The sequence below is a fragment of the Pseudochaenichthys georgianus genome, chromosome 17, assembly GCF_902827115.2.
Source record: "Pseudochaenichthys georgianus chromosome 17, fPseGeo1.2, whole genome shotgun sequence".
In the NCBI taxonomy this organism is placed as follows: domain Eukaryota; kingdom Metazoa; phylum Chordata; class Actinopteri; order Perciformes; family Channichthyidae; genus Pseudochaenichthys; species Pseudochaenichthys georgianus.
This window is the reverse complement of record NC_047519.1, coordinates 36,119,123-36,141,273: the sequence shown is the minus strand read 5'-3', so window position 1 is coordinate 36,141,273 and position 22,151 is coordinate 36,119,123. Positions and strand designations below refer to the sequence as shown.

Below are 22,151 nucleotides of genomic sequence, written 5' to 3'. Positions count from 1 at the left end.
CAGCTCTTGATCCAAACTACCGAATGTTGTTTTCTGTGGATTTTAGACTGAACGTTGACCAACACTAAGTTATTGATCAATTCAAAATGTCAATATTTGGATCCTTTTGGTAAGTCAGGGGGTCCGCGGGGTCTTAAAACATTAAAAGTTGATGCATCAATTTAGCGAAAATGAAGGCTATTAAAAAGTATTAAACGGCATTTTCCAAGGTGTTACATTTTGTAGCTTGTTTTCAATAAGTATATAAATTGTCCAAAGAGGTTGGATTTTTTTGAATGATCAAAATGTATGACCCTGAAATAGCTCCATAATCCCGTTGGATTTGACGTCATCTGAACAGGACATCGCTTGATAGCACGCGAAGGTCCGTTTACGCTGGTTGTTAAACAACATCATTATGGGGAAATGCAAGTTTGCGTCCAAATGGTTGGAAGATAAAGAGGAATTATGTCAAGCCCCACCACTTTGGGAACCACTACTGTAATGGCGCGTTTCCACTGCAGGCCTCGCTCGGTTTGGTTAGGCCTTATTAGGCCCGGCTCACTTAAGAGATGGGTCTGTCTGCAGACCGCAGCAAGGAGGCGTTTCCTATAGGGGCGTTTCCTAACTTTTTTTATCCAGCTGCTTTTATAAATCCTCGCAGAAGAAGTCATTGTTCTAGTGATGGGAATTCCGGCTCTTCTTGCTGAGCCGATCATTTGGCTCACCAAGAAGAGCCGGCTCTTTCGGCTCCCAAAGGGCTCTTCAGTTTACCACATATTATACCTTTTAATTAAATCAAATGTAGCGCTGTTTTGACTAATTATTTATATGTGTACACATATATCACTTAAATTATTCAAGACATCCTTTGTACTAAAGTATTCAAAAGTAAAAATTACATGTTTAATATCAATTATTTGCTGTGGCCAATTGTTTTCATTGCATTTACAAACTCTGATACCACCCAATTAATGCATTGACTTGCTTGTAGAACCACGCTACACAAAACAGATGGCAACACCTATAAAAACTATTTAAAAAAAGGGGCTACTGTATCAACCTATATAAATATAGTTTTTCTCCCTGCAGGAGAGGGGAGCGTGCTTTGAGATCAACTGCTAGGCTGCAGCGGGGAGAAGAGGGGGACAAAAAGTAGGAAGAGAAGTAATTGGTCAGAAACCCTCCTTTTTACGCAGCGGTCCAGACATAGACATCATAGCTACGGCGACATAGTTGCCAGTTACTTTTGGCATTAGGGCAGGGATATCTTTCAAGGTTTGACATAATGAATTGTGCTACTTTTAAAGCAAGCAACGATGTTTTCAAATCTGTAATCAAAAAGCTCCACAAAAACACTATAGAAGCAGGTCCTGCCGTTGTTACGTTAGTTCAAACAGTAACAACGGACTACTTTTCTTAGCGGATGCATGTCAATTTAAATCAATACAAAAAACTATTTTTTAAATCATACAAATCTTTTTCTAAATCCATAAAAGCATTTAAATTATTATTGGGAGTCATGTCGTTACTTTGTTGAGAATGTGGCCATGTGTAATAAGCGGGATAATGTCCACATTGCATAATGTGCCTTCATGCCGATCTAGATCCCTCCGCCAAAACAAAACAAAAAACGTCTCGTTCGCGGGCGAGAGCCGGCTCCCGTCGTTCACTATAGGAAACACTATCGAAAGCCTAAAGTGCCACTATTCGCCCGTTTAAAACGCGCGTTTTTCGTAAAAAACGCCCGTTTTACGCGCGTTCTCGACGCGTGTAAAACGCGCGTTTTTTACGCGTCAAAAACGCGCGTTTTTTTTAATGATAATGAGCCCCTCCTTCTGATTTCCATAGCCACTAAGTTTAAAGTGTCTTTAACCAATCAGTGAAGAGTAAAGCCAGACCAAAGCAATCTGTAGTTGAAAAGTTCTTGACATTTTTAGGCTTTGCTGTAAATTGTATATTATTCCAGATTCAGGGATGAAACTAATTTTCCTTTGAATATAATCAATAAATCAAACAATATAAAATACAATTGCCTTACCCTTTTCCTTAACCCTATGGAGTATAAGGATATTTTCTCGATATGTATATATCACTTTTTAAATGTACTTATAACATGGCACCCCATATGTTACTTATCAAAATATTCAGGACACTCTCTGGTCTTGCTAGAGATGCAAGTCACTAACCTTAGAGCACTGTCTTATGAGATACTTAGCTGAAAATGAGAAATCCGATTTTTGGAAAACCATAGGTGAAAACACATTTACTCATCTCATCTATTTTTTGGGGCGTTCTAGATTTGGTTTACAAAAGTAGTGAAATAATATGAATTACACTATAGGCCTATATAGATTAAATGAAATGTTATTCATGTGTAAAATAGTTCCATCCCTCTGCTTTCACCACAGAAAAGTTACATCAGGACTGATTCATCACTTCATATTCCACACCAAGGTTCATGTGATGTGTACAAATACAAATTGAGCATTAGAACTTTTTTTTTTTTCAACCAACAATTTATGTTATTATAAGAAACTGTAAAATCTCAATATTTACAATATCAGAACTTTTTCAACCAACTATTCATTATAAATGAATGCCTGTGAGACATGTCATCTCTGAAAATGATTAGACATGCATAACTTCTACAGTGAAGATCGGTCATACTGTAAGTGCAACTTCTGAACACAACACTTTTTCGCAAATGTTTTACAATGCATAATTATTATAAAACCTTGGTTTTAGAAACCGTACCATGTAACAATGGGAACTGTGAGTGAGTGCAACAAAGTGTCTACTCTGGGATGAACAGCTGGGTTCTCAGTTTATTCACTTTTGGGCTCATCTTTTTCCCCTCAAGCTCCATCAATACTTTTTGCACAACTTCAAAAGTGGATTGCAGTTATTTCTGATATCTTAAGTTCAGTCAGACAACTCACGTGTTTCTTTAACATGTTTATTAGAAGCAGCATATAGTTGCGTTTGGCGATTAGGCTCGGGCATCATCACTCCACAGATATACATAGCACGATGAGTGATGATCAAATAACTAACCCCCGAGCCTACAGGTGGAAGCTGGGGTGGTGGTGGGGCAGCAAGCAGCAGTGACGTGGAAGTAGCTGCAGCTATAGTAGCAGCAGCAAGCAATGCATGGAGAGAGATCTGGCAGGTTAAATAGAGCAGCATATTAAGGAGACTCTGTTTGGTTGGTTGTAGAGTGGCAAGGGGGCTTTATGTATGAATGCAGCGTAAGTGCTCGAGTTGACTGCCTGCACTAGCTCGCAGGCATTTCAGTGCGTATATGAGCCCGAAGAGCATGGCAAAAGCTGTCGCAACCCAGGGCAAGGCGCTGAGGACCTCTGATTCTTCGATGAGAACCTTGACGTCTTTGGGTCGATGAAACTGATCCTCTTTCCCAGTGACAAAGGTTTCCATTGTTGCCTGCCTCAGCATCCTGCATATCATGCAAAAAAAAGGGGAATAGATGAGGACCACAGAGTGTAGTTCAACAGGCCTGAGGCGCAAATGTTTCCCCAAGATTGCAGCTACCTTTTACAAATACAAGATTAGAGTGGATAGATGAAAAGGAAAGTTCTCAGTTCAGTCGGCTCAAGAGGTCATCACAAATGACTATCTTTCTAACCAAGCAGTTATTTGCATGCAGTACAAATATGTTTTCTTTTATGAACAAACTTCTTGTGAGTGAGAGGTCTTACCTGGAATTCTTTGATGAGATGGTCAACAGGTTCACCCAGGTAGACCATTAGAGATTTGAGGATGCATGCTCTTCTGATGGCGATGTCCACAGTCTGAGTAAGAACAGATATATATATAATAAATCAAATGCAAGAAAAAGGACGATTCAGCCCACTGATCCCACAGATAAAAAACTCATTCATAGATACCTCATCCAAAACCTGCAAGATCCCGGTGGTCTTCTGTTTCACAACTCCTCCCCTGCTCCTGATGACCTGCGGCAGTTTGGTGGAGTGTTTGTCCAACTGCGCCAAGAACTTTGTCTCCAATGGAAATGTTGTTATGCGCATGAACTCAGCATTTACCTAGAAAATATAAGCAGCATAGAAAACAAAAAATACTGAGAATTTATAATACACATATTTTTTATAAAGAGCCAACGGTTTGATTAAAAGTACTCCAAGTCAGCTTGTATGAATGTAACATTTAAATGAATTAATCCACATATTGAAAACCACCACCAAATAAAGACACTAAGAGTAATAGATGTAAAGCTTATATTGTGATATATATTCAAAAATAAACGTCAACATATTTGCCTTGGCTGTCTATAGTTGTTAGTTAGTTGGGCCCTCATTTCTTCTCCACTACAGGCTTACAATCAAGGTGTTCATCGAAATAATTACCTCTTCCATGTGAAAAAGTGCAGGCCACCGCTCCAAGAGGCCTTCAATGCTTGGCCTCTGATGCACTATTTCTTGTCTTCGGTATCCAAACGCCTTCGCCATCTTTTCTTTTATTGATTGCCGGTTGTTTCTTTTCTGTTGTTCTGCCAAAAGGGAAATTGTCTCTTGCTCCATGCTTTCTGGAGTCTCACCAATCGACAAGGATGCAAAATGGTTGGCCTCAGCTCGCCTGGCTCTCTTTAAATTCTTCGCAGGGTAGGACTCTTCTTGAGACTTGGTCTTCAACGAGTTCACAGCAAGCTCTGCAGATGATTTGAGCTTGGTGTCAGTCTAGATTGGTTCTTTGTGTACTCTACATTTCCTCTCTGTAATTGACATTCTGTGTCATAGGAGAAGACCGGGATAGGAAACACTTTAGGCCACTGCTGTGTTCTTAATGATTCCGAGGAAGAGCCGCTAAGTAGTACTGTGTCATCGGTATTCACAGATTCAGAGGAGTCTTCACTGTACAGTCCACTTGTAGGGGTACTATTTAAATGGTATCTCAACTGGGTACAAGACCACAGTTGGAGAATCGGAGTCTAATTCGACAAACTTTGATCAATGTTAAATCTTTAATCGCATGTGTAGATGTAAGATTAACAAATGTGTTCCCAAAATCAGTGTCCAATCCACATGAATTCTTGACCTCCTCAATGAGCTCTTCCATTGAGTTGGGAATCCCATTTCGAAGCTCCAGTCTGACGCTGTTGTAGTCGTTCAAGATGATCAGCAATCGAACAGGTGGTTCAATATCAGCCATGGCGCTCTAAGAGAAAGAGAAATAGAGAGATGTGAAGAGGGAATTAATGAAATGCAGGTGTACACTCAATACATTCTTTCTTTTCAAATTGCATTGTACTTTACAAAGTATTACATACAAAGTTCATATATATATATATATATATATTAGGGCTGTCAAACGATTACATTTTTTTAAATCAGATTAATCACAGCTTAAAAATGTATTAATCATGATTAATCACCATTCGAACTATGTCCAAAATATGCCATTTCTTTATGTATATTGTTGTGGGAATGGAAAGATAAATGAAAGAAGGCGGATATATCCATTTAACATTGTTCTGTGTGTCAAAATGAAAGACAGCCCACTAAAATTCGTTACTCAAAGCCTATACTTTATTTTAGGACAGTGGTCAACATTTTGGTGATGTAAAAATATATAACACAATATCTTTATCAATTGAACTCGAAATTAAAATATAAGTCGCTCGTCAATATGAAAGAAACACTTACTCTGTCCTTAAATTGACGTTTAACACCAGAATTTCTACTCTGGTAATACATACAAATTTATAGTCTTATCTATTTATTTACAATATAAAACACGCAGCCCGCCTGTTCATACTGTTTACAGGCCACCAAGCCTCAGTTAAGAAAAGGTAAAGTTAATATACTTAATGTTTGTCTGAGTATATTTACCTTTGAATCTGGCCATGACTCATGCTGGTAGACCGCTAACGCTAGCATTCTTTATTCAGACATTGACTTTAGCCTGTAGTCATGGGTGGGTAGTGTTTTTACAGTCCACTAGCTCAGTTAAGAACATTTAACGTTACAGTTAATGTTGTGTTGAGAAATATATGCTCTGCTGAGTGTTCTTCACTGGATAATGCGTGGTCTGAATAAAGAATGCTAAACGTTAGCGCATGCTAAACATTAGCACAAGCTAAACGTTAGCGCATGCTAAACATTAGCGCAAGCTTTTACGGCCTACTCAGTCAGAGTCACGGCCAGACACACGTAGGCTAACGTTTCCCATAAGTAACGTTACATTTTCTTAACTGAGCTACCGGACTGTAGTAACGTTTGCCACCCATAAACTCAAAGCGGGCTAACGGCTAAAGCTAATGTCTGAATAAAGCATGCTAGCGTTAGCTTATAAGGGCTATCAACAGCCGGTAAGACCCACAGCCAGAGTCAACGGAAGATATACTCAGACAAGCGTTAACGTTTCGGTATTATATTAATATATATACATTAGTTTATCCTTACCAGTATCACATGTGCTTGTTTTCCAAGTGTCAAAGACTGGAGGCGGATGAAGTCTGCTGGTTACGACGATTACCTCTGTCACTACCATGGTCACTACCGAACTGCCCGATATGTACTGCCTATGTGCGAGATGGTCTGCTACATACGGCAACCCAAATGGGACACTTGACACAGTGGCCTTTGGCAAAGCAGAAAAAGAACACCCGACAATATTAATCTGAACGAGAGAGATTAGTTAGTTAGTTATTGTTATTACAACGTGACTTCTCTATTATTTAACAACTCTTTTTATTGGGTTCTTTTATTTTGGGTTAAGTAGATTGTCAGAATAAGTGAGAAATTGATTTAACTTCTGTTAGACAGCTATCATACTGAATAAATATTTACAGTGAATGTATGCAAAAATATATGGCATTAATAATGTATAATCTAATTACATTAACTGTGAATGTTTCATTTTATTTCAAATGAAATAAAATTACATGAACAAGTTGATTCAAGAATAAATCTCTGTTATTAGATCAATACTTTTCTTATATGACTATTATTGCTACATTTGAAAGGTCTTTACCAGTTTTGGATTATATATATATAGCACCTTCTGCCATCCCATCTCTACTGACAATCATTAACACTTAGATTTTATATTTATATTCACTGTTGGATGCTGGACCTAAGATTTTCAACGACATAATTACTCTGTTGCTATGTTAGATCATTACCCAGTTTTCTCTATCATCAACACAAATAGGAAGTGAGTATATTTTCCAGGTGGTGCTTTGGTAAAGCAGACTGGGAGAAATGTAGAATTTTCTGTAAGGAGTCAGCACAATTGTTAGCATTAGAAGGAAGTATAGAGGAGTGCTCAAATCAAATCAAATCACAATGCACATTAAAGAAGCAGCAAATAAAACTATACCAAAAAGAACAACAGAGGGTAGGAAGAAAGTGGTGCCGTGGTGGAATGAGGAATGTAGCAGAGCTATTAAAGAACAAAACAAGGTATTCAGTAACTACAGACATAGCATTAACATCACACTTGTGTAAATGGATGGAGAAGATGACATATAGCCATGTCTTAGAACAAAGAGGGTTGCTGAGTAATTTCCAGACTGGTTTTCGCAAAGGAAGATCCACAATGCTTTGGTTAGAGTGATCAATGAGGTGGGAATACAGTGTGAAGACACTGAAAATGAAAGAGGTTATGGCAATAGTATATTTTGACATTGAAAAGGCTTATGACTCTATGTGGAGGGATGGGTTACTCATCAAATTAAGTGACAGGTGACAGTAACAGTGACAGTAACAGGATGGCTCAGACAGGAAATTCAGAGTTCAAGTAGGGGCAGAGGTTTCGAAAGACTTCAATATAGAAAATGGTATTCCCCAAGGGAGTTCAATCAGCGTGATATTATTTAACATTATGATAAATGACATATTGACTAAGTTGGACGGATGCATCAAACCTGCGTTGTAGATGACGGGGACATATGGATAAGGGGAATAAATGTTCCAGAAGTGGTCATACAACTGGGGTTTCAAACTGTCAGCAAGCACATCTTGCTTCATGACATTTACAAATAAACGCAAGATGGAGACTGAGAAGCTTACAGTATATGGAAAGCCGATGAATGAGGTCAATGCATTTCAATATCTGGGGCTATGGTTAGATAGTAAATGTACCATGGAAAACCCATATTAAACATTTGGAAACAAAATCCCAAAAAGTTTTGAACTTATTAAGAGCAGTGGCTGGATGAGACTGGGGGGCAGACAAACAGGCACTAATTGACATCTATAGGGCAATTATGAGGACAACTCTGGATTACGGGTGTATAATATATGCAGCAGCAGCAAAAACGTCATTACTAAATATTTATAGATTACAATATAAAGCGATACGGTTGTGTATAGGTGCAATTAAGTCAATAATTATCACAATTATCTCAAAATATACACAGATGGTTCTAAGAACAAGAGTGTGTTGGAGTTGGTATATATATCCCAGACTTTAAAATATTGATTTCAAGAAGAACGTCAGATCAATTATCACTCAGTGTGCAACAGAAATGCTGGCTGTAATAATAGGATTACAGTGGGTTGAAGAGGTCAGACCAGATAGGGTGGTGATATGCACAGATTCATTATCCATTTAAAAAAGTATACAGTCAACAACAACTGTCAGAGAAGAATTACTCATAGAACTTAATCTAGGAAATCATGATAGCTAGACTCAGACTGGATCACACAGCATTGAATGTTACTCTATGTCATAGGAACTGTGGATTTAAAAAAAATGTGGAACATATCATATTACACTGCAACATGTACAAAACAGAGAGGGAAAAACTAAGAGACAGGGTCAGAGAGGCAGGAAGGGAGTGGAGCCTGATGGGGATACTGGGAACAGAAGGTGAGGGGGTAAGAGCTACCAGGAAGGCCATTCTTAAGTATTTGAGTGAAAAAGGATTGATTGGAAGAATTTAAAACAACGTAAACACAGTGGTATAATTCCACAAGTGCTGATAGGATGATATGTTGATACACGCTCTTGTACAGTAGGGGGCGGTATGCACCTTAAAGTTGTTTGCAATCCGCCCAAAAAACCGAGAGAAGAAGAAGAAGAAGAAGAAGAAGAAGAAGAAGAACAACAACGATTATACATCCATGGAACGACCAGACACATGGCAGCAACGTTCCCTCTGCTTCATTAATTTCTCCTGTTCAACAGGTTAGTAGTGTGGACACCGATTATGTTATATTTCGATCTAAGAAGTGTGTTTAAAACTGTTTTATGTGTAGTTTAATGTCATTCTGTGAGCTACGCCACTAGCGTGTGGCTAATGGCGTCCGCTAGCTTCTTTAGCACAGGCTGTTGCCCCCTGAATAATGAAACATGTTACCATGTGTATGACTCCCGTGCACTAGTCTGGCTTACATTTAAAGTTTATTCTGTTTGTATAAATATGTGAAATGCTGGTCTGAGGTCATAATTGTTCATATTATTTAAATGCTAAAGCGCTAATGCTATGCTAATGGTGTGCCTGTACAACATAGCCATGTTAAAGTGACTACAGTCAACCGGAGGGTGTGTTATCTGTAATCGCTGTATTATATACTGTAAATGAAAAAGGCTTTAATCCTTCATGAAAGTCATAATATGGCATGTGGATTTATGTCCATTTTTGATTAGAGACAAATATGTCATACGGTTATTTTGATATGCTAAATGTATGTTTACATTCTCAGTTAGCGTCAGGCCTCACTGAGGCGAAGTATTGAGGTAGAAAGCTGGTGAAGCCATTTCCTGCTGTCATTATATTCTGTTTGCACAGATAATAAACCTGGTTGGCACGAAGGAAGTCGTTTTCATTCGACACAACGCAGAGATACATGTGGCGTCAATCCAGACCGGTTACACAAAGAATGATTAGATAAATAGAGAAAACAGATATAATTTGTAAGTGAATTTATTAATTTGTTTAATACATTCTGGCTAGAACGACCACACAGACGGCAGCAACTTTCCCTCTGCTTCATTCTTTTCTCCTGATCAACAGGCTTATTATCTGATTACCAGCTCTGCACAGCGGACTTGTAACACTAGCAGCAGTGGAGATGGAGCATCAGAACCTGGAGGCTTCGACTCTCCTGAAGAAGAAGAATACAGCAACAAGGATCCATTTGAAGATAGGTAAATATTACAGTAATAGTGTACTTGCATTGTGTGGGTGTAAAGGTGTAACTTTGGTTTGATAAGTGGGGGGGGGGGACACAGAACAGGGGGCAATGAAACATTTTCTCAATTTAATTCCATTTCCTGCCTTTCTACAAATATATTAGGGACTATAGTGTTAACAAATCCAAGAAAAATGTGTAGTGTATATAATCAGTGTGCACACTTATCTAGTATCCTATCCATGTGAACCTGTTTTATTTGTGATGACCTCACATCCTCTAGGGGGGGTACTAGTATATATATTTCAATCATCAAAATCCATTAGAATATGCTCACAAGCAATAACACATATTTGATCAACTCCTCTCTCCTATCTTTATCTTACCGAGTCTGCATTCTTTCTTTTTATTTATGCATATTTTACTAATCACTCCCCTTTCAAATTGTGTTTTTTATTTTGTACTGACCTATTGCACACAGTGGAATGATTTATTAACTAATTTTATATACAACTAATATTACATAGATGGAAATGATGACCAAATCTCCCTGAGCTGACGTTATCTCTCTCAGTCCCACAGGAGAGAGCTCTCCCTCTCCTTATTGTTGAAACGGCTTCTAATTCGGGTTGCCAGAAACTGACCATGATCAAAATCGATTATTCGGCAGCCCTGGCGAATAATAATCGATTATCCGACCCCCCCCCCCCCCCGCGCGGGAGAAGAAAAAAAAAAAACCTCAGACAAAAGGAATGCCGTTGTTTTCTTTACTGTAACATGTTTAACAGTACAAACAACAAACAAGCATGTCATCACAACGACGTGGCCTTGAAGTGAAGTTGGTAATGGCCGGCTGCTGCGTCTTTCTCTGTAACCTCTTTGGCGTGCTTCGCACTCAAATGCGAACGCATTGTTGAGGTTGAGCTGTGATAGACCAACGTCTTTTCGCAGAGCTTGCATTTAACTTCCTTTGGACTTGTAAGTTCGAAGTAGTTCCACGAGGAGGAACTCTTTTTATCTGCCGCTTTGTTCATCTTTAGTCGCAGGTGTGAGGGAGAGGGGGGCGGGGTCGGTGTGCAGCGTGCTGCAGCAGCAGTCTGCTCTGCACGCAGGCTTCCTCCAAGTTTACAGTAAAACAAACTGGTGGTGTGACCAATGGCCATTTACAATTATTAATACTATTACTATTATTAGCATATATATATATATATATATATATTTTTTTTTTTGGTTGAAACTAAGCCAGAAAAAAAAATATATATATATATATATATATATAAATCAAATCGATTTTTAAAAATAATATTCGATTATGGAGACTGTAACGAATATTCGAATAATCGAATAATCGCTGGCATCCCTACTTCTAATCTCCGTTAGCTCCGAGCTAGCACCAAATACTAACAACGGCCCATTCCCAAACCGCCCCCTACCCCTCCGTTTGCACGTTCACGCGGAGGGTCCGCCATATTGAGGGCTGTTCCAAACCAACGAGTGTGGAGGGGGAGTGGGCTCTCAAGCCCTCAAACAGCGAGCCTGCAGCGGTGCTGACTTGAGACCGGTCTCTAACTGACCGGAGTCACGCTGTGTGTGTCCTCAGGAAACAAGCTGTTTACAAGTAGTTCCAGCAAACATCCACTGATAAACTGCGATGTTAACAACCTCATGATAACCTCATATGTTTTTAACTTAAGATCAAACCTGTGTTTAGTCTAGACAATGGTAAATGTGTGCATTTTATTATAAAGTTGTGTATATTTACAGACCGTTGCAAAAACTAAGAAGCTTATAAACATCAGGTTTAAAACTAAAAGAGCTTTGAAACACAATGAAAGATGTTTGGAGTTTTATTTGAGTTATTCATTTAAACTTTTTGTCAAAGAGATGCTGATTTGAAACCGTTGTTACATACAGTTACGGCACTTCCTGTTTGTGCCGGAGAGGGGAGGCCGTCCCAAAGCTTGCTGCTGTATTTACTCCCTCCATCTGACAGGATCTACCGTGGCTCAAGGGCCTTCACCACCAAGGACCAGAGGACCATCATCACTACAGTGGCCTCCATCTGCCACAAGATTAAGATACACCTCGGTACAAAGGCCTCCACCACAGCCATCACGATCAACCCAGCCAGCAAAGAAGTCTCGCCTAGCAGACGTACCTCCCACATGGCCACCAGCATCAACCTGGGACAATCACACCTACCTACCTCCCTCCGACACAGCCACCAGCAGCCCATGCACCATCACCTACACAGCAGCCAGACCCCCTGTCCTTGAAGACAGACAAAGACCATGACACTGCTCCCCCTGTCTTTACATTTATAATGAATAGTTGGTTGAAAAAGTTCTGATATTGTAAATATTGAGATTTTACAGTTTCTTATGTTAACATAAATTGTTGGTTGAAAAAAAAAAAAGTTCTAATGCTCAATTTGTATTTGTACACATCACATGAACCTTGGTGTGGAATATGAAGTGATGAATCAGTCCTGATGTAACTTTTCTGTGGTGAAAGCAGAGGGATGGAACTATTTTACACATGAATAACATTTCATTTAATCTATATAGGCCTATAGTGTAATTCATATTATTTCACTACTTTTGTAAACCAAATCTAAAACGCCCCAAAAAATAGATGAGATGAGTAAATGTGTTTTCACCTATGGTTTTCAGGTTTTCCAAAAATCGGATTTCTCATTTTCAGCTAAGTATCTCATAAGACAGTGCTCTAAGGTGAGTGACTTGCATCTCTAGCAAGACCAGAGAGTGTCCTGAATATTTTGATAAGTAACATATGGGGTGCCATGTTATAAGTACATTTAAAAGGTGATTTAAGGAGACGTCTACATATCGAGAAAATATCCTTATACTCCATAGGGTTAAGGAAAAGGGTAAGGCAATTGTATTTTTTATATATATATTTTATATTGTTTGATTTATTGATTATATTCAAAGGAAAATTAGTTTCATCCCTGAATAATATACAATTTACAGCAAAGCCTAAAAATGTCAAGAACTTTTCAACTACAGATTGCTTTGGTCTGGCTTTACTCTTCACTGATTGGTTAAAGACACTTTAAACTTAGTGGCTATGGAAATCAGAAGGAGGGGCTCATTATCATATTAAAAAAACGCGCGTTTTAGACGCGTCAAAAACGCGCGTTTTTTTGGTTAAAAACGCGCGTTTTTGACGCGTAAAAAACGGGCGTTTTTTACGAAAAACGCGCGTTTTAAACGGGCGAATAGTGGCACTTTAGGCTTTCGATAAAACACCCCTATAGGAAACGCCCTATAGGAAACGCCTCCTTGCTGCGGTCTGCAGACAGACTCTATTGCACTTTAATGCTGCGCTTCCATTACAGTTTAGGAACTGGGGCAGTTACTATAGTAACGCAGTGTAGGCGGAGCCGTGACGTCATCTTCAATGAGCGCCGCAAAAAAAACAACACAGCCGTTAGCTGTTAGCACTCACAGCTCCTCATATCTGTGCAGAAACTAGACTAAAGTTAAATAAGTACAAACCACAGACTGCCTGTGTCATGGCGAATACAGTCGCTGGTTTATTTATGTCTGTATAGGCCGTTGTTGTGAGTGTGGACGGTCGGAGCATATATAACGTTAGCTTAGCCAAACTCCATTTAGAAAACACGCATTTTAAAAGGTTTTTCGCCTGCCGTCTGTCTGCAGACTTGTCAAAGCATTAATTCATGGTTTTTACTAACCGGTTTCAGTATGTTGTTACTTCGGCATCATTTTGAAACGTGTACTACAATTAAATCACGGTCAAATATGTTCATCTTGTTGTAGTTGTAGCCCCCTTGCCAGCGATTCTCTCTCTAGTTTAGCATACTCAGCCCAACTCAGCCTGGTTGTTCCTGGCCCTAGAACCACGATTTAGTCGGGCCAGAAAAAGGTGAAAAAGTAACCCCGGGCCAAAACTAGGCCAAGTGGAAACGCAACCAAAAACTGGTCCTGCATGGCTCGGCACGCTTAAAGCGAGCGACCCGCTGCAGTGGAAACGCGCCATAAGTGTTGGCATAGTACAAGCGTTTTACGACCACTTGGAGTGGCAGAACTTAGACCTTAGTTTTACAGTTTTTCGTTCTAACTGTTCACCCTGATACAATTCTAACCATTTATCCATCACCTTAAAGGTGGGGTAGGTAAGTTTGAGAAACCGGCTCGAGATCGCTAGAATTTGAAAATACACAACCGGAGAAAATCTGCCACTTCCTTACAGAGCCCCTCGTCCAACACACACGAACGCGCACATGACCAATGAGGGCACGAGATAAGTGTGTGCCCCGATGGAAGACTGACAGGCAGGTAGGCCATCAAGTAGCCTACTTTTAAGGTTGTTGTTTCAACTGTTTATTCATTGCTATGCTAACACATTTAGCCATTACCTTTAGCCCAGTGTTCCCAACACCTATTCGTTGCTTTCAGCTAACTGTTTCCCGTGTGTATCTGTTGCAGTTAGCTAACTATTTCATGTATATGTTTTCATTGCTTTTAGCTCTGGCTACTGTTAGCTTTCACCCCTTTATCAGTTACATTAAGCTGTTACTTTCAGCTAGCATTTTCAACCATTTATCCATTACCCTTAGCTTAAAATGTCAACTGTTTATATAAGTAATCTTGTTCATGTTTCAACAATGTATCTTACTTCTAACCAACCATTTCATAATTTACCCAGTTATTCAAGCTAACAGTTTAATCTGTTTACTTACTTACTTACTTACTTACTTACTGTTTATTACTTTTAGCTAATACTTTTGTTGTTGTTGATTTATCCATGTGTTTTTACATTGTTCCATAACCGCCAAGTAATTCAACCATATTAGCTATCGGTTATGTTTAGCTACTTATTTCTACCCTTCATCGTACTTTTATCTAACTGTTTCCACCATATATCCATTGCTTCAACCAAGCTACAACAGTACCACTCATTTAAGGCTTTTAGACTAACGAATGTACTTATAAACGTCAATCACAGTGGAAGGGATTTGCCTCTAGGTGTATTTCATCATCAACTGACTCAAATTGGTGGTGTGTATTGTCAGCTTATTGCAGCTTGCCGGTCAGCCCACCAATTATTTAACACAAATGTGTGGATTTAACTTATCAAATCATATTTTCAAATTAGTCAAGCTGTCCTGCAATTTTCCAGTTTTGAGAATAATGTTTGTTACTGAAACCTATGATTAAGCTGTCACATGCTCATTTAAAATGAAAATCAAACCAGTCTTTTTTTGCTGAACCTTAAGTGATCCCGTTTACACATTTAAAGCTTCAAAAGGAAACCAAATTAGTTTTTTAAAGGAGCTTTGTTTTCCCCCTACTCCTATAAAATGGCCCCCACTTGGCCTCTTGAGTTTCATGCGGATATATTTTTTGCCTGGACACAAAGAGATGGAGGGATTAAGGACATTGAGAAACCTTTCAGAAACCACAGCTCCCTGGAGAGGAGGGAGGCTGAGAGACCAGAAAGTGGATGGGAAAAAAGCATTACAAAAAAAGCTAGGAAGTGAGGAAGACAATTGGTCCCATAACCTTCTGGTTTCAAGTGAGAGGGCATAAGCCTGCACTGGAATAAATGTTGCTCCAAAAACAAGTAAACGCATAATAAAAACAACGTGTTTTCACTTTTAATAAGTGAACAAATCTGCCAATAGAACAAGTACAAAATGGCTTGGTAAGATTTCTCGAAGTAAAGATGGGATAATTAGATAAATGAGATCTTGTATTTAGCTGGGAAAACTTATTTTGGACTATATTTGACCAGAATTGGGGAATTTGTAACAAAAAAAGACAGAAATGCTTCAACGTTTTCTGATGTAAAATAAGATGTTTTTAAGAGACTTTGACTTAAAACGATGCTTAAGATGCCTTGTCTAAAAGCAAGACTTAAGTTATTAAGTCTTATATCAACTGTAAAGACATATTCTGACTAGAAATTTGACAAATATACTTGGCAAGAAGATTGTACATCTTTGCAGTGTGCTTTCATTCAGCAACACAGCAGTCAGCCTCCTTCTCACACGGACACACTGCTACTCAAAGTGTCTCAGGGCTCTTTTATTGACTTAATGCTTGATATTATACCGCTTTACCTCCTTAGGGGACATCTTCGTCTGTTCCCCCTCTACTTTTCCACTCTCTTCCATCTTGACAACATTCCCTTGTGAGACACTTCACGGACACCTCAACTGAAGAGGGACTCAGAAGTCAGCAAGGAGAAAGGAAATCTTATTTGCTGTAAATCTCCTTATTTGAGTCTACATTCAGTCTACCGTGAACAGAATAAAACCAATGTCTCCATCGCACCATATTTAGGGTTTCTGCACATTACCTCTTGCTGTAAGCTAACTCAATCATTAGGAGAAAAATGCTCTTATGTGATAATTACTTCTCTAAAAGCATGACCTGAGTCTTTGAAAATGCGGCAATACAACAAAGCCAGGGTTTAAAATGCAATTATTTTTCATCATCCACATTTGATAAAGCTCTTAACATTTTGGATACTGTGTGTTTTTTTACTGCCAACATTCTGGGATAATTTGATATTAACACATTAAGGAACGTGTCAAAAATATGAAGACTAACATCTGCAGGGCTAAATGGCTGCAATTTTTTTTTTTTTTCATATTTTGTTGATAATTTTTTCCTTTATTACCTCCCCCTCATTTTATATACTGCCTACTTATCTCAGCTGTTTTCATTTCTATTTAAATCCACACATTTGCTCACAACACAAACAGTCTTCAAATGAAGGTATACAGAATTGCCTCTCATAATCTCCCTTTCTGTTCCCTTCTTATTTCATTTGATAATTAATAAAGTAAATTAGTATTTGTGTCAATTAGCATGAGCCTTCATTGTATCCTTGAGCAAGACGAAGTAACGGCTTGGGAGGAATATATTTTAATGAAGTGTAATGGCTTTTTACTATAACATATTTATAAAAGTAGGTGCATATATCTGTCCGCCATTAAGTTCAAAGTTAGATTTAAGCGGTGAATATTGTACTTTTCGACAGCTAGAAGTTTGTTAGGGTTCAGATAATTCAACAATTCAAAATCAACTTGTAAATTATGAGGTTTTGTTGTCATAAAGTACATTTAGCCACAAATTAGCCATATATTTTCCAAATACACCCGCATTATGAATCCATTATTATCCAATAATAATATTCTAAAATGTGAATATCAGTATTTTCACTTAAATTTATTCTGATGCTTAACACTAGCACTACACTCAGTTATATTTTGTATTTAAATAAAACATCTAATGACTTCTTCCGCATCTCAATCAAATCTGTTTCAAGCTTTTCCACAGAGACACACACACACTTTGTGAATGTCTCTCTCACACACACACACACACACACACACACACACACACACACACACACACACACACACACACACACACACACAGCTCCTCTTGCACAGCGTCATTGAATATTGCAGCAGTAAAAAAAAAAAAAAAAGCCAGCGCCTCGCCAAAGCCTCGATCCCTCTTACTTCTAACAGGATTTGACCTGTAAGTCCCGGAGCATGACCCTCATCTGCTGCAACACCATCATCCTGTTTAACATACACTCTCACTATTGTCCTCTACACACACACACATTTACAGACCCCGATACACACACACATGGACTGATTTCAGGCCCCGAAACCATTCCTCGAACACCTTCCCATCCTCCCACATGCACCCACTGTACTGCATGATGTAACACCGCCTAATTTTACGCATAACACAACCTGATGGATCCAGCTAAATGTAAATCATGAGAAAAAAAAAAACCTGACTTAACGGGGAGGAGGAGGGGGGGGAGACTTGCTGCGAGAGGATGATACGATTGAGTGAGTGAGAAAGAGAGATGAAGGGGGGAAGAGAGAGGATGCAAGGAGATGAAGGAGAGGAGAGATGGAGCAGAGGGCTAAGCACCAGATTAAACTCCGCGGTCGTCAGCTGTAAAACAAACAGTCCTTTTAGCGGGGATCAAATCCAGACCCACCCCCCCCCCCCCCACTTTCCTCATCCACACACACGCACGCACACACACACACGCTCAGAGGAGATAAAGCAACGAGAGGAGACGAAAGAGGATGACAATCTTGGTGGAAAGCAAATTCCCATCTCCCTAAATTGCCCCTCAGGGATTGTGCAGTCTGATTATGCCCAGGCAGAAGTCCTTCATTACAATTGTTTTTCCCCCCCCTTTTGTTTGTGATGGACTAGACTAATGTCTGGAACACTGCAGAGTACATATAAGGTGTTCTTCTTACAACTATGTGTTTATATGAAATCTTAACGGTAGTATTCCCCTGCCTATACGCCGCTCGCCTCGATATTCACCCGGTTTGTTTAAATCTCTTCTTCTGTCATCGGGCTCTGGATGCTGCCTGGCGGCTCCATCAGGCCGAAGGCTCAATTTCCAAACTGTCAGCTTTTATACTCTGTGTGAGTCCTCTTCCTTTGTTGCGTGTGTATTAGTGTGTGTGTGTGTGTGAGTGTTTGTGTTGAGTGTGTGCACAAAGATATGTCTGAATAAACCCATGAGCTGCAGCAGTGTTTTTTTTTATTTTATGAGTGTGTCCTCATACTTCCATCTCTTAGAGCAGGGGTTTTCAAAGTGTGGAAAGGCGAGCCTCCCCTCAGAGAACATAAGAACAGCCGCGCCCCCCCCTCCCAATTATTATTGCTATTATTATTATTATTATTATTATTGTTGTTGTTGTTGCTATAATGCAGGGGTATTCAATTGCATTTGAAAGAGGTCCAGGAAGAGAAGATGTCATTAAATGCTCTGTTTTTGACGTCTACCTTTCTCTTTTTTGAGCACGCCATTTGAGATGACTCACTGCTGTTCCTCTCTTCTTGTCTCGTCTCTGTGTTTGAATCTATCGTGCTGACTGACTGACTGCACCGAGTTGATTGGCTGAGTAGCGTCCCCTCCTTAAAACATTAAACATGCGGGGATGCAATGTAGACAGGAATAAACGCAGATCATCCTCTGGCTGCAGCCTTGACCGGTACTTGCTTTTGATCAAAGCAAGTATTATTCAAATTAAAATAAATGGCGGTGCCGGCCGTCAGCCAACCGAGCCGGCTGTCAACGGCCTGCTGACGACCGGCCGTTCTGTGATTCTCCAGAACACACAGATGGCCAGTCCGCCCCTGCCAGGACCGGTCCATGGAAATCCTAGCTTCAAATAATCGTGGTCATACTTCCTCCGTTTTCTGCCAGACGCTGTCTCCGCTCTCACTTTAGGTAACTTCACTAAAAATCGATCCATGTTGCCAAGTGAACTAGCCTAGCTAGATTTCACTGTTTCTCGTTATTTTTTTCTCACGCTGCGCCTCCCCTGAAGCTCTCTGGCGCCCCCCCCCCCGGGGAGGCGCGCCTCACACTTTGAAAACCGCTGTAGAGCAGTGGTTCTCAAATGGGGGTACGCGGACCCCTAGGGGTACGTTGCAGTACTACAGTGGGTACGTGAGATTTATGTTATGTTAATGAAAAAAACAACATATGTAATGCATTTAAACAAACTACTAATAGTAACTACTTTATTCAGTTTACAGTAATTCTGGATAATAAAATGGGGAAAATAAACGGGGTGCTCTCTTTTCCTCTCCCTCTCCTGACAGCCCGTCAGTCTCGTGCAGCTCGCTGAACCTGTAATAAGTGACCCGACAGTAAAGAATAAATATATTTATAACTAGTTTAGCTTGTTCCAGATAAACTAGCCAAGTGTGTTAGGTCTAACTCTTACGGCCCGTCCACACTACAGCGTCGAAAACTCCAATCTGCCCATTCACTTTCAATGGGGTCACGTTGCCTCGCTTTTTCGCCGAACTGAATTGTGGGTAGCAGAGCGGTCCGTCTCCGCCGTCAGAAGTTGAACAATGTTCAACTTCTGACGCCGGAGTAGCCAGCGCCAGCCAATCAAATCCAGTTTCTGAAAATCTGACAGCTCAAGCCGTAGCCAATCAAACCGCGTCTAAGCTGGGAGAGATATCCCGCCGTTCATTTCTATATTTCAAAAAAAGTTGGAGGAGAAACTAACTATCACCGTAGCAATCACCCGGTTTTGTTTGACCTTTGACCAGACCCTCTTCACCTACCGGGATACAAACCGGAGGAACCAGGCATGGAGGGAGGTGGCAGAGACAGTGGGGGAAACTGGTAGGTTTTCGCCTGTTTGGGGAGTTTATATATATATTGCTCCCATAAAATCCCCGGGGTTTTTTGCTTTGTATGTCGGGGGCGGGAGATTCATGTGATTGGTTGTTGGTCGTGTTCCTTGAATAAAATCCCCAAGCTACAGACACGCCCAGCTCCAAGCTTTTTTTTAAGCTGTAGTGTGGACGCTCCGTGACGCTCACAGCGGCGGAGCTGGGTGTTCTCCGTCAGCAGCAGCTGATCAGGGGCCTCATTTATAACGCTGTGCGTAGGATTCACGTGGGAAGGTTGCTTACGTAGTAGAAATCCAAAAAATAGGTACTGAAATTTCCAGACATTTTCCGATTCACCAAAAATTGCGCACCGGCGAGGAAAGTGCGTAGCCTACAGCACTTCCTACGCCGGTTTCCCTTTATAAATCACAATAGACTTGAAATGCGGTGCAGCTTCTGCGGGCTTCACGTAACGCCCATATGTGCCTATAAATAGTCAAAGAAACGCCCATTCATTCATTCATTCTGACTGACTGCATGAAGAAGATCGCAGGAAATGACGACAGAACAGCTAAAAAAGACATCTCACACCGTGTCAGATTTTGGTTATTTTGGGGAGGTCGAGATAAATCATATTGTTTGGTGGATGCAGTTTGAACCAGAGTAGCAGCATGGAGGTCGGATCGTCACCAAAATAAATAAATAAGTGGTCCGAAAAAGGTTCATGACAAAATAAATACATATAGCCTTCCTCAGGCAGTGTGTTTGTACCGGGGAGACACCCCCTTGACGAGAGACTGTAAGAAGTGAACGGGGAATCCCCCCGGTGTGGAGTCATGACGACTGGATATGAATTATGTTTTTGTATTTGGTGGTTTGTGTTCCAGCTGTCGATCAGCTGTGCGCAGCGTCTCCACTGCAGCCTGTGCGTCTCAACCCCCCCCCCCCCCCCGCAGCAACTCTATATCCACCAGTTAGAGGAAATACAACTAATGTGTTGTGTTATATTAGCTGTACAATTTACCACATGGTGTTCTTAGCTTCCATACCTCCTGTGTTTTACGAGCGACTTATCAAGTCTTGGCAAACGGCATAAAACACGATTAAACATGACAGGCTATAAAACCATGCTCGTACAACCTGAAATGCAAAACGGCGTCAGTTTAGACGTAATTCTGTCCTTCTGCTTACCGCATCATTTATGAGAAAACATTTCATAACATTAACACAACATATTCGAGGTGGTTTTCAATAACATATCCGTATTTATTTATTTCTCCAAGTGATGTTTTTCTGTGCACCGAGGAGTCGCAAACAGGCGTTTTTTGAGCAGTGTGGGTTTTATATGAACTGAGTTCCACATATTTCAAAACGAGAAGTGTAATAACTGCAGTTTGCCTCATGTCAGAAGGACAAAGATCCTCAGTGAAGCACGAGCCCATGGTTCACTACATTGTAAGTAACTTATTAAAAGATCAGTTCAATGCAGCTAATGTCGTCTCAGTGTTATTGCATGATGTTAAAATTGGTTTGCCATGAATTTAGTGACGGATTGTAAACATTTGAAATGTAGCATTTAAGTGTTTCTCACTGTTGTTTTAATAAATCAGACACTGATGGTGCAGTACCTCTTTATATAGGCATGTTTTCCTTAACAAATTGATTTTGCGCTGATCAGGGGGTACTTTTTTTCAAAGGGGGTACATTATTGAAAAAAGTTTGAGAACCACTGTCTAAAGGTCCTGACACACCAACCCGATTTTGGGAGTCAGAGGCCGTCAGAGGCTGTCGGGCATTCGCGGCGCCGTAGTCAGGTTGGTGTGTCCCGCACCGTCGACCGTGACACGCCTTATTTGGACCCGATGCA

The 22,151-nt window shown here is 40.1% G+C and overlaps 1 protein-coding gene and 1 long non-coding RNA gene across 2 annotated transcripts; one reads left to right on the top strand and one right to left on the bottom strand.

Moving 5' to 3' along the window:
* Positions 1–2,924: 2,924 nt before the first annotated feature.
* On the bottom strand, positions 2,925–4,949 carry LOC117462480 (uncharacterized). Its single transcript, XM_034104720.2, has 4 exons — positions 4,365–4,949; positions 3,888–4,043; positions 3,699–3,791; positions 2,925–3,436 (listed from the first exon to the last, which is right to left on the bottom strand). Exons 1-4 carry the CDS (start codon positions 4,536–4,538, stop codon positions 3,257–3,259), a joined length of 603 nt encoding a protein of 200 aa, XP_033960611.1. The 5' UTR covers positions 4,539–4,949; the 3' UTR covers positions 2,925–3,256.
* A 4,118-nt stretch (positions 4,950–9,067) lies between these two features.
* Positions 9,068–10,110, top strand: LOC117461702 (uncharacterized). The gene is made up of 3 exons (XR_004553741.2): positions 9,068–9,150; positions 9,755–9,879; positions 9,980–10,110. It is a non-coding gene; the product is annotated as an uncharacterized lncRNA (long non-coding RNA).
* Positions 10,111–22,151: the final 12,041 nt, after the last annotated feature.